The 12,096-nt window shown below is 40.6% G+C and overlaps 1 protein-coding gene across 5 annotated transcripts in view; it reads left to right on the plus strand.

Annotated features, from left to right (window-relative positions):
* The window catches only part of LRIG2 (leucine rich repeats and immunoglobulin like domains 2), a 32,917-nt gene extending 21,786 nt beyond the window's left edge, over positions 1-11,131 (plus strand). For 4 of the 5 annotated variants that reach the window (XM_016223349.2, XM_016223351.2, XM_087827645.1 and 1 more), the window contains 7 exons: positions 1,559-1,722; positions 2,269-2,589; positions 3,553-3,834; positions 5,014-5,463; positions 6,040-6,204; positions 8,030-8,320; positions 9,010-11,131. In XM_016223349.2, coding sequence (XP_016078835.2) covers positions 1,559-1,722; positions 2,269-2,589; positions 3,553-3,834; positions 5,014-5,463; positions 6,040-6,204; positions 8,030-8,320; positions 9,010-9,236 — 1,900 coding nt within the window. In that variant the 3' untranslated portion in view covers positions 9,237-11,131. The remainder of the gene's footprint in view (positions 1-1,558; positions 1,723-2,268; positions 2,590-3,552; positions 3,835-5,013; positions 5,464-6,039; positions 6,205-8,029; positions 8,321-9,009) is intronic. The other variant, XM_016223350.2, reaches the window with a different exon arrangement.
* Positions 11,132-12,096: the final 965 nt, after the last annotated feature.

Genomic DNA, 12,096 nt, shown 5'->3' on the forward strand with positions numbered 1-12,096 from the left:
GGAGCTTGCTTCTTGTGCTTGACAGTGGTGTGGCCGGAAGTCGGGGGGTGGAGGGTGGGGGGTGTGTGTCAGGGAATTCAACAAGAGCCTGGTCATCATGAGAAGTTAGGACCCCAGATGTCATCTCTTCAGAGAATTGTTCCCTGCCACTACCTAAGCTGGTAGCTGCTATCTCAGTGTCATTGCCTAACTTTGTTTTTCTTGATAGCACTTAACTTTTTGATATTATACTTGCATTTATTTGTTTATTGCTTGGTTTTAAATACATAAGCTCCATGAAGGCTATATTCCCACAGCCTACAACAGTGCCTTGCATGTAGTAGACTCCAGTATTTCTCAATGAATGAATGAATATAACATAGGAACTCATAAATGCATAAGGTAACTTTCAGCCTCATTAATTAAAACTACCCTTGATGAAGCATGGCTTTGGATATATCCTTAAAGACTGTTTGAAACTTCTTCGGAATCAGATCTTTGGTACTTTATACCAAACTTTAAAACTAGATGATGGGCCATTAAAAAAAGAACAACACTGATTTTTTTATATACAAGGTGGGGCAAAAGTAGGTTTACGGTTGTAGTACAAGTAAAATAATACAATAATTAATAAATAATAATACAAGAATAAGCTCTGTTTCACAACTAAACCTACTTTTGCCTACCCTGCTTGTTTTATAGGCCTGTTATAGATAGACCACAGTGACTTTTCGGTGGTTCGTAGTACACATTGCCACAGGCTGAAGCGTTTTCAGTTCTCGGTGATGTCATTTGAAAAAGTATATACTCCACAGCAGAGATGTATCTGTGCTCCAGTGTATATACCAAGCTTTTCCCTAAACTTCTCTGGGAAAAATTTAAACCTCAAAGATTTAGAGGAAGTACAAGGAACACCCATGTACCCTTACCTAGACTCACCAATTGTTAACTTTCTGCTAAATTTGTTATCTATTTCTCTCCCTCCCTCCTTCCTTTCTTTCCTCTCTTCCACCATATCTGTCTGCCTCTCTCCCTCGCTCCACACACACAGATAAATATATATATATATATGTATACACACACACACTAATATTTTGTTAAACCATTTGAAAGTAGGTTGGAAACATCATGACAATTCACTTCTAAATGTCAGCATGTATTTCCTAAAAACAAGGATATTTTCCTACATAACCGCAGCATTATTGTCACACCCAGTGAAATTAACATTGATAAAATAATATATATTATGCAGTTTATAACTAAAATTTTCGCAGTGTCAAAAAACGTTCTTTGTAGATTTCTTTTTCCAGTCAGGGATCACGCATTTTAGTTGGTTGCGACGGTACTTTAGTCTCCTTTAATCTAAAATGGGTCCCTTGTCGTTCCCCCATCCTTGTTAGTGTTTTTCATGACACTGACAGTATTTGAGGAATTCAGGCTGACAGTCTGAATTTGTTTTCTCATGGTTAGATGAGGTTAAACATTATTTTGGCAAGAAAAATGCATAGGCGTGTAGTAATGCTTGAAGAGACTTAGAATGAAAAGTAAAAAGCACTTCCTTTCCCCTTTGTTTCTGCAGGATTCTGAACACTCACAGTTTGCTCTGTGACTGCCATTTGAAGTGGTTGCTTCAATGGCTGGTTGATAATAACTTTCAACATTCTGTGAATGCAAGTTGTGCACACCCTGAGTGGCTAGCAGGGCAAAGCATCCTGAATGTGGATTTGAAAGATTTTGTCTGTGGTTCGTATTTCTGTTTTAAAATTTTGTATATTACATGCTTATAGGATTAGAACTTTTTCTTTTCTAGAGAGAAAGGAAGGGAGAGAGAGAGAAAGAGAAAGAAACATCAACATTAGAAACATCGATCGGTTGCCTCCTATATGCACCCGGACTGGGGACTGATCCCTCAACCTGGGCATGTGCCCTGACCGGGAATTGAACTGGCGACCTTTCCTTGCACTAGACGATGTTCAGCCAACCAAGCTGCACCAGCCAGGGCCAAGAAGTACATTGTAGGCATAAGTGACAGTAAGGGAGAGTGGGAAGAGTGCTAAATCCTGAAGTCTGAAAACCTGGGCTCACTTACATGTCTTTGAGCAGGTCCCTTCACCCTTCTGGGCCTCCTTTTTCCATCTTTAAATGAGGGCATTGGATTCCAGCTCTAGTCTCTTTCAATTTTAATGTAACATTCTGTAAACAGAACACACAATTTTATATTACTTATTTTAAAGCTGAATTTGTAGAAGTGAAAAAAGCTAAGGACTCCTGCCCCATTATTTTCCTCAGATGATTTTCTCAAGCCACAGATAAGAACACACCCTGAAACCACAGTTGCTCTCAGAGGCGTGAACGTGACTCTGACATGCACCGCAGTGAGCAGCAGTGATTCCCCCATGTCTGCTGTGTGGCGCAAAGACAGTGAGATCTTGTATGATGCCGATATTGAGAATTTTGTTCGTTATCAGCAGCAAGCTGGAGAAGCTCTGGAATATACTAGCGTCTTACATCTTTTCAATGTGAATTTCACGGATGAAGGAAAATATCAGTGCATCGTTACTAATCACTTTGGTTCTAATTATTCTCATAAAGCCAAACTGACTGTGAATGGTAAGTAATTATGCTCCCTAATAGTTTTTTGTAGTTAGAAGGATTTTTCACGTTTAGTTTTGCACCACTGTGACTTAAGAAAATTAGGCTCAACCTGACATTGGAGGGGGGATCTTACTGTTTTTGTCTTTAGGGTGTGATCATGTATAGACTGGATTGTGAGTTTGCCCACTTCCTGTCCCTAATTAGTCATTGGTTGAGGGATAAATGTGAATTCCCTGGTCCCAGAGGAGAGGCTCTCACTGTTACTTACACTTTTGAAAGAATTCTTTTGAAATTCTCCAGTTTCTTTCCAGAACCATAATTCTGTTCTGGAAACGATGGAATTTACTCCTGACACTGTTCACAGGTCTTCCAATAACGGAGTATTTAGGACACTTCTAGGTCCAGTGATCATCATCATTGTCTTAGTGTAGTCATACAGGACCATTTTTTAAATTAATGCTCTTCACCATGGCTCTAAAAGTTTCTCCAAACAGCTTGATCTGTTTATCGCCTATTAGATTGAATCACTACAGCATTTTAGGCTTTGTGCACCCAAAAGAGGTACTTGGGTTTTGCTTGTGTGTCGTTTTATGAGATTTTTGAAGGCATAATTTTTTCTATCATACAGTAGCCTTGACAGCTTTGTTAGATGTTAGTTTGAGAAGCACCATTTAGTCTCTTAAGTAAGGAAGTCAGTAAATGTCAGGTTCTAAAACATGGAGTTCAGAGGGTTTGTGGCTGTCTGCTTTCCCTTTTCCCATGGGGGATCAGGAAAGTGTGTCATGCATTCTAGAAGAGTTAGTCATCACTGAAGTGAGGGAAAAGATGGACTCTGAAGGTGTATTTTACTGTCAGTCCAGAGAGCATATCTTCTCAAACAAATTACAACAGTTGCCGTTTGGCCTAACAGATCCTCCTGAGTGTGTGTATGTGTGTTTTTCCCCACCCACGTTTTCTCGGTGGTCTTTGTTGGAACAGAAATGCCATCTTTTCTGAAAACCCCAATGGATCTAACTATTCGCACCGGTGCCATGGCCAGATTAGAATGTGCTGCAGAGGGGCACCCTGTACCTCAGATTTCCTGGCAGAAAGATGGCGGCACTGACTTTCCTGCGGCCCGAGAAAGACGAATGCATGTCATGCCCGAGGATGATGTCTTCTTCATTGCCAACGTGAAGATAGAAGACATGGGGATCTATAGCTGCATGGCACAAAACATAGCAGGAGGCCTCTCAGCGAATGCCTCACTCACAGTGTTGGGTATGTTCCCTGCTCCGCGGCTCCCAGCTTTTGTAGGAGCCTTTTTGTTAGGGACCTACTCTTGGTCTTAATGCCAAGAAAAGTCTAAATTTCAGATTTCAGTTGCGATCCTTGTACCTTCATCACCTTATTTTCCAGTTTATGCAGGGTTATGTCAGCCTAGGATATTTGTGCGTCAGATAGCTGAAATCTGGGGAAATGTTCAGGGTGGATCTAGAGATCTAGATCACATGGATTGAAAATTCAAGTCCCTAAGTGTATCCTATTATATCTCCCTTTGTAACGTGTCTGCTTCATATACGTGGTTTTTCTGCTTTTCAGGAGGGAGTTTCAGTTGTTTTATCCGACTTCACACACCACTTCCTAAGGAATTTGGGACGGTTTAACTGTTTCTCCCCCAGTAAACTTTTTAAAAAGTTTTTATATACACAAAATGGCCTGTCTTCTAGTTGCATGTCCTGTTTCCAGTGTGCTACTTTTAATTTTATGCTCTGGTAAAATGTCTTTTCCCTAAAGATTTCTCTGGACAAGCCTGTTTTTTTCTTATGAGAATGCTTTTCTTCATGGGACTTAAATCCCAGGCAAATTCTACTTTTAGTTCTCTAGTTCCCTAGATGTTAAGGTTTTTAAAAGTTTGTTGGTTTGTGTTACTTGTATGATCAAAAAGTAAGTTTATTACATTTAAGAACTTTAGCTGTACAGAAAATTAGAATAAAGGAGGGAAAGTCACTCAAACAGTTTTAAAAGATTTTGTCATATTCTGGACTTTTTTTTTACTCATTCGTATGTACTTACGGGTACACTTTTTCCCACCTAATATTATCGCAGGGCTGCCCTGTCATTGGTCGTCATAAAATATCACATGGCTGTGTACTGTAACTTAATCATTTTCCTGCTGGATTTTTTTAAAAGATTTTTCCCCTTTATTTTATAAAATTACAACTAATTTTATAATAAAAACCTTTGTATAGAAATTTTTGAATTCCTTAGCTTAGGATAGCTTGCCCAAGGTGGAGTTCCTGAGATAAGATTTAGATTTTTTGAGGCTTTTGCTTTTCTGAAATACTAACTTTTAATCCTCCCATGAGTATATGAAATTCCCTATTTCATTTTATCATTAGTCTAATTCAATAGGACTTAAAATTGCTTAATATGACTTTTAATACATCTTTCTGTTAGAGACGCCCTCATTTATGAGACCCCTGGAGGACAAGACAGTAACCCGAGGTGAAACTGCAGTATTACAGTGCATAGCTGGAGGGAGTCCTGCCCCTCGCCTCAACTGGACCAAAGATGATGGACCGCTGCTGGTCACAGAACGGCACTTCTTTGCTGCAGCCAACCAGCTTCTCATCATTGTAGACGCTGGGCTAGAAGATGCTGGGAAATATACCTGCATTATGTCTAACACTCTTGGGACAGAACGTGGTCACATTTATCTAAATGTCATCTCATCCCCTAATTGTGACTCTTCCCAGAGTAGTATTGGGCATGAAGATGATGGCTGGACCACAGTTGGCATTGTCATCATTGTTGTGGTCTGCTGTGTTGTGGGCACTTCTTTGATCTGGGTTATTGTTATTTACCACATGAGAAGGAAAAATGAAGACTATAGCATCACGAACACAGGTGAGTGGAATCCATGTGACCTTTGGCTTGTACCTGACTCAAGAATGTAGTATAGTATTTACTGAAAAACATAAAAACTGAGGAGCTTTGATAGTTTGTGTGGTAGAAGGAAGACTGTTTCTTAAAATGTCCTATTTCCTTGATATAGTGGAACCCCCTGATGAATAATTTTAAGAATTTGTGGACACTCCCTTAAAACCTTGTTCTTCTCTCTTTAATGCCTAAGGTGAGTTTCCATGGTAATTTTTCTGGGGTAGAGTAGAGCCCTTATGGCTGATCAGTCCTTCACACCCTCACCCTGAAATCCTGCCAGAGGAGGCTCAGCCATAGACTGAAAGTGCCTAAGATAAAAGTTCAGACTTGATGTTTTGTTTCTTTTGGTAATATTGTTACAATGAAGCTTTGAGAAGAATTCTAGTGAGAAATGATTTTAGGGGAAAAATCTAAGAGCTACCAAGTTCCTAGGCATACATGAAACATTTTCCTGGCAAATAGTAGCAGAGTGGAACACATTTACAAAATAATCTTCTGAGTGTTGGCTTAAATTGCCTAACTTTATTTGTGAATTACATACAGATTTCTGTTTTACAGAGGAGCTTAATCTGCCTGCAGACATTCCCAGCTACTTGTCTTCCCAAGGAACTCTGTCTGAGCCACAGGAGGGCTACAGCAGCTCTGAGGCTGGCAGTCATCAGCAGCTCATGCCTCCTGCCAATGGGTATTTACACAAAGGCACTGATGGTAATGGCTTTTTGTTGTATATGCTTACAGTTGCAGCCCTGTCCCATTGAGTTTATTTTTTAGTGTATAGGTTTCCCCTTTAACCTGAAACAATATTTTAAAGAGATAACTGAAAACAATTGGCCCATGCAAAATAGAATGAGAATTGACTGAAGTCTTAACAGAGAAGAAAGTCAACTGACAGATAAGAGAAACACATCCTAAAGGGATTGGGACACAGCGCAGGCTCCCAAACCAGTGTTATGGGAAGAAGCTCTGGAGACTTCTTTCAGGTGTATTTTATCTGATTCAGGCATGAACATCCTTCAGACCATGTCCAGGGGAGACTTGTTTCTCCTGCTGACAGGTATATATATATTCATTAAAGTTTAAAGGTGATGCTGTTTTTCATTGTATATCAGAGAGGTATAAAATGTTCCTTAATTTATGAACCTAACTTCTCAGCACAGCTATTCCTTCCCCTCCACCTTCCCCCAGGGAGCGACAGAACACAGGCTGTGAGTTAAGGGATAGAATTGGGTTTGAATCCTAGTTCCTCCTCCCAGATCTGTGGCATGAACAGGTTAAGAACTGAGCTTTAATTTTCTCATTTTAAAATAAATATTTTATAAAGCACTTTTCTTAAAATTTTAGCAGATCCTTGCAACAAACCTGAGTAGTATCAAGTACTGTACAAATGATAGGTCTGTTCCATGTCTAGAGAGTTTTTATGCTGGGTGTTGACAGAGCTCTATGTAACTGATAAGTTGGATTTTATTTTGGCTTTTCATGGAAAGGGGGTTATTCCTAGCTTTTAAAAGAATGCTTAAAGCCTTCACCCTGACATTTGTGGGGAGTAACACTGCCTGTGCGTTAAACTAAATTACATTTAGATCTCTCCCAGTTCTAGCATTTTGTTGCTTGATTGTGCATAAGTAACCTCTCTATTCCTCACGCTTTTCCCTCCCCTTCATCATTCAGTTTTCAAAGTACATAACAGCCCAGGGAGCTCATTGTTAAACTTTTACTTTTGCCAAATGCACATTTGTTGGGCAGGACTCTTGGCTTTCTCTAGGGGTACTTTCCGCAGCTAGTGTTGTCTAACCTCTTGACTCATGAAAGTAATATGGGCTTTTGTGAAGTGAAGTCATTGTAACTCCTCGTTGTCTGCTTCAGTTTGCTTAAGCCAAATATATCTTATAGCACAGTGCCAACCTTCTTTTGGCTCCCTTCATTTGAGCATGACCGTATCCAGGCTGGACAGAGATGGTTTAGTCCAGAGCACGAGCTCTGGAGCCAGTGTGTCCAAGTTCAGGTTTCAGCTCCTCACACTGGCAGTATGTTTGGGCCAGTTACTTAACTTCTCTGTGTTGTAGTTATTCCATCTGGAAGATGGGATAGTAATAGTATCTACCTACCTTACAGAATGTTGTGAGGCTTAAAGAGTTAATTTACAGAAAGACCTTGAGCCTGGCCGGGTATGGCTCAGCCATTGAGCATCGACCTAGGATCGGACCTAGGATCCAGGTGATCGGGGTTTGATTCCTGGTCAGGGCACATGCCCGGGTTGCGGGCTCGATCCCCAATGACTCATCATTGATGTTTCTGTCTGTCTCTCTCTCTCTCTCTTTCTCTCTCCCTCCTTTCCTCTCTCTGAAATCAATAAAGATATATTTAAAAAAAAAAAAAAAAAAAAAAAAGACCTTGAAACTTCACCTGGTTTATAAAGTAAGTGTTGAGTGCCAGCTATGGTGATAGTGACGGCAACTGTTGGAGAAAACTGATGATTGGTAAAGTTGGTTCCTCAACTGAAACATGTTCGGGTTCTATCCCATGTTGTCCTCAGGTGGCACTGGTGCCCGGGTTATCTGCTCAGATTGTTACGACAATGCCAACATCTACTCCAGAACGCGAGAATACTGTCCGTATACCTATATTGCTGAGGAGGATGTTCTAGATCAGACTCTGTCCAGCCTCATGGTCCAGATGCCCAAAGAGACGTATCTGGCACATCCTTCCCAAGATGCCACAGCCCTGGAGAGCCTGGTATTATCAGCAGATAGAGAAATGTCTGCCTTTCCCACCAACCATGAGAGGATGAATGAGAAGAAACTCCGCCCCACACAGATGAGCAGTGGTAAGGGCACAGTGTTTTGTTGGTTTTGTTTTCATTTCCACCTGCTTGATTTTTTTTCTGTTATGTAGAAGCACTCATATCTGACAGGAAGCAAACTGGTGCACAGCTTACCCTGCAGTGAACAAGGAGACACAGAAAGGCACACTTTTAATTTAAAATCAGATAATCTTTTAATTTAAAATCAGATTATCTGCTTTTGGTTATTATTTTATTAGAATTATCTGCATGCTAGAAGCTGGAGGGAAATGGTTTCTTTTTAAAATAGTTTTTTTAAACATAAATATAATGGCTGGTCTGAATCAATTTTTATCTTTGTATCATGCAACTTTCATTACAGTGTGGGTACTGTTAGTCTCTTAGTCCGTTTCCATGTGTCTAAAGAGTTTTTTCAAATTTTGTAGCAGCAGGACCACTAACAATAGGCAAAAGTAGAAGGCATATAGCATGGATTCAGTAAATAATTGGTAGGTTCTTTGAATAGAAGGTAAGACCATAGTTCAGTTTTTGTCTGGTTTTCTTTTTTAGTTGTTGCTAAGAAGATGGCAAGTATATATTTGATCTCAACATCCTTATTCAGCAATATGGGGTATCTTTATTTCTTTAAGGATTTGAGTAAAAGAAAATTAAGTTTTAGAAAATTAATTTTGAACTTGTCTTTGCCACTGATAATTCCTGTCTTTGATTCTCAGAAACATTGCAGCGGCCCCTATGGAACATAAGCAAAGAACTAGGCCTGCCTCATCCTCCGTTTTCCCAGCAGCCCGTCCTTGAGTCACCACAGCTCCATCAGAAGGAGAGCCTGGCAGAGAGGGATGCAGACTGCTCCTCTTCCCCCATGCCGTGCCGCAGGTTACACGACCGTGCTTTTGATTTTAGTAGGACTCGGAACACTCAAGAGGGAATCGAGGGCACATGAAGCACTCCGTGGTGAAATCTGGGCAAACACCCAAATTCATTAATTTTGTATTTACTACCTCAGAGTTCAGAAGAAACCCCAAAGTCAGCATTTGCTTTACTCTTTGTCTACAATTACATCTGACCACACCAAGGTGGGCCAGGCACATGTTTGGGCTTATACCTGACAAAGAAAGGGTAATGGCTGACAGAAAAGGGTACATGTAATAAACATGTACATGCAGCAGGGGCAGAGGAAGATGCGGGACAGATGTGCTTCCTGATGTTTCCATGGGGATGTTCCCAGGGTGCAGTGCATATTAGGAAGAATCTCATTGCTGCTTAACATGCCAATTGTCTCAACCTGAAGACTGATTCTGAGAAAACATTACTGTTCTATTTTGCCTTCTAAAGAACAAAAATAACTTTGGAGCCCTCTGGGAAGTGTTGGGGATTTGTGGTTTTTAGCATAGAGTTGAGAGTGGGGCTTTGATATTCAAGGTCTTTGGCAAGAATCCTAGGCTTGACCAACTGTTACCAGGTGGTCAAGGAGTTTTATATTCTTGTGAATCTCTGTTTGTTTTGGGGGACCCCCCTATGACCCAGGGATCTCATTGTAAATATATGTACATTTATAAATAATTTTTGTATTCATTGACCATAGTGTTGTCTGCAATGTAAATATTTTTGATATGCCAAAGTTATATATGACATCCAGTTATAATATTGACAGCAGCTTCTCAAATGATAGATTTTGTATATCTTGGTTTAGTGAATTTAAAGACTGTTTAAAGTTTTAAAAATGTATTTGTTAAGAAGTATATGTATAGATGCAGGGTACCTAGTGATTGGGTACACACAAACACAGTCTTGGTGTAATTAACCACTTCATACCTAAAGGTTCATACAGCTACTCATTTGCCACCGTTTATAAGTGCCAGGAAATTACCCTCCTAGGGTAAAAAGGCGCTTTCAAAATACTAGCAGTCTTGTCATCGCCATATGTAGGTAGATAAAGGAAAACTCGTTTGGGGAATATCTTCTTTCAACAGAGTGCTTTGTTGATGAGGAAACCAAAGATTGCTGCTTTATGTTTGTTTTTTTAATATCGTCTCTTCTCCCGATGCACAGTGTATCTTAAGAAGGGAAGAGGGCTCTTGGGAGTAGAAGGATGTGCGGAAATGTTTACACTATGAAACTTTGGAGTGGTCCTTGTTTTGTATAAGAGATTATTTAAGCCAAAAGTTTCCCTGAATTTCTGATAGCAAAAAGCTTTTTGTAAACAAAGGACTTCACACTTGAGTGGAATGGACTGGACTGAAGTTCTTGTACTTCCAGATTTCCTCACCTAGGCGGTCAGATTCTGTTCTCCAGATCTGTTAAGTGCTAGCTAGGTACTGGGTAACCACAGTCACTTCCGTGAAAACATCCAAGTCAGTGTGCACTCCAAGGGCCAGACGCATAATTTCTCAGCTCGTTGCTAGAATTTCATACTTGTTTTCAATCCTAAATTTCCCCCGCATAGGCGGCAGCACCTGTTGAGCTGTTTTATACCACCATGCCTTTCTCTGTTTCCTTTTGAAACTGTCAGCCTTTGTTCACTTTCACTTTGAACTTCTTAAATACGTTTTTACCCGTCCTTCAGTCTGTGATCCTTGCCCTTATTTACGAGGTTGTAGTATAATTTGTACCTACTTAGAATCAAGACACCTGATTTCATTCCCTCCTCTGCTACCTACTAGTTGTGTAATCCGGGGCCAGTCCCTTTACGTCTCAGTCCAGTTTTCTCATTATGAAACAAGGGCGTTTTACTAGATGCTCTGAAGCCCTTTCCAGCTGTAATATTCTATGAATCTGTGATCCCTCCAGGAACCAAAGAGGATTATACTACTATAATAAAAAGCTGCTTTCACAAAATGTTTGTTAGAGTAGAACAAGAGCAATGCTGCTTACTCTGGCTTGAGCCAGATTTATTTCCTCTCATGAGAAGAAATACTCCACTTCTAAACTGTCAGTAAGCAAGGACTCGGACTCCATTGACAAGCACCCGTTGCTCTAGAACAGCAGGTCTGAGGTTGGTGTCAAGCCCTGCACAGAATCAGAATCAGTAGAAGGGTGTGCCACAGCTCATCTGGAACCAGTTTGGGACCCACTGACCTCTCTACTGTGTTCAAGGTTATCCGAGGAGTGAGAGTACTCTCACTCACATTCTAATAGACTTTCTTGAGTTAAAAGGGTAGAGTTGGAGCTGGGCTGCCAGTGAACATCGGCTGTTATGTGAGACGCAAAACAGGCCAGATCGGTGCTCTAGAAGACGTCGTCTGCATGGATGCTGCCTTGCTTTCAGCAGTGGCCGCTCTCTGCCAGTGGTGTCAGCTTCTGGTCTCCTGATGGCCAAGCTCTCCATTGTGTCAACCCAAATGGTTGCAGCATCCTCCCAGATACTCCTAGCTTGTCTACATAAATAAAAAACTGGCCTAAAAATCTAGTCAGGTGAATAGCCTACTCCGATCTTAAAAAAAATAATGAAGTTAATAAATCCTAATTTTAGGAGGAATTCCTGAAACTTTTCATTATTGCATCTGTTTTTGACCAAGCAGTCAGTTAACCCTCTGCTATAACTAGGATTAATAGCTCATCAGTGTTTCTTTCCAGTAGTATAATGGCTGCCTGTTGCCAGTTTAACCAGGATTGTTGCAGAGCCAGGCAGACTAAAATGTGGGAGCATCCTCTCTGCCCCCCCACCCGTTACCACTTCTTGCCAGGAGTGATGCATAAATTCTCTTCATTTGGTCATACCCTTCAGAACGGTTCTTCAAGTCTACCTGGAAGAACTAGCATTACCTTGAGCTCCAAGCCTTACTGGCCCAGGGCTACACCTA

The sequence above is a fragment of the Miniopterus natalensis genome, chromosome 19 (assembly GCF_054644295.1).
Source record: "Miniopterus natalensis isolate mMinNat1 chromosome 19, mMinNat1.hap1, whole genome shotgun sequence".
Lineage (NCBI taxonomy): Eukaryota > Metazoa > Chordata > Mammalia > Chiroptera > Miniopteridae > Miniopterus > Miniopterus natalensis.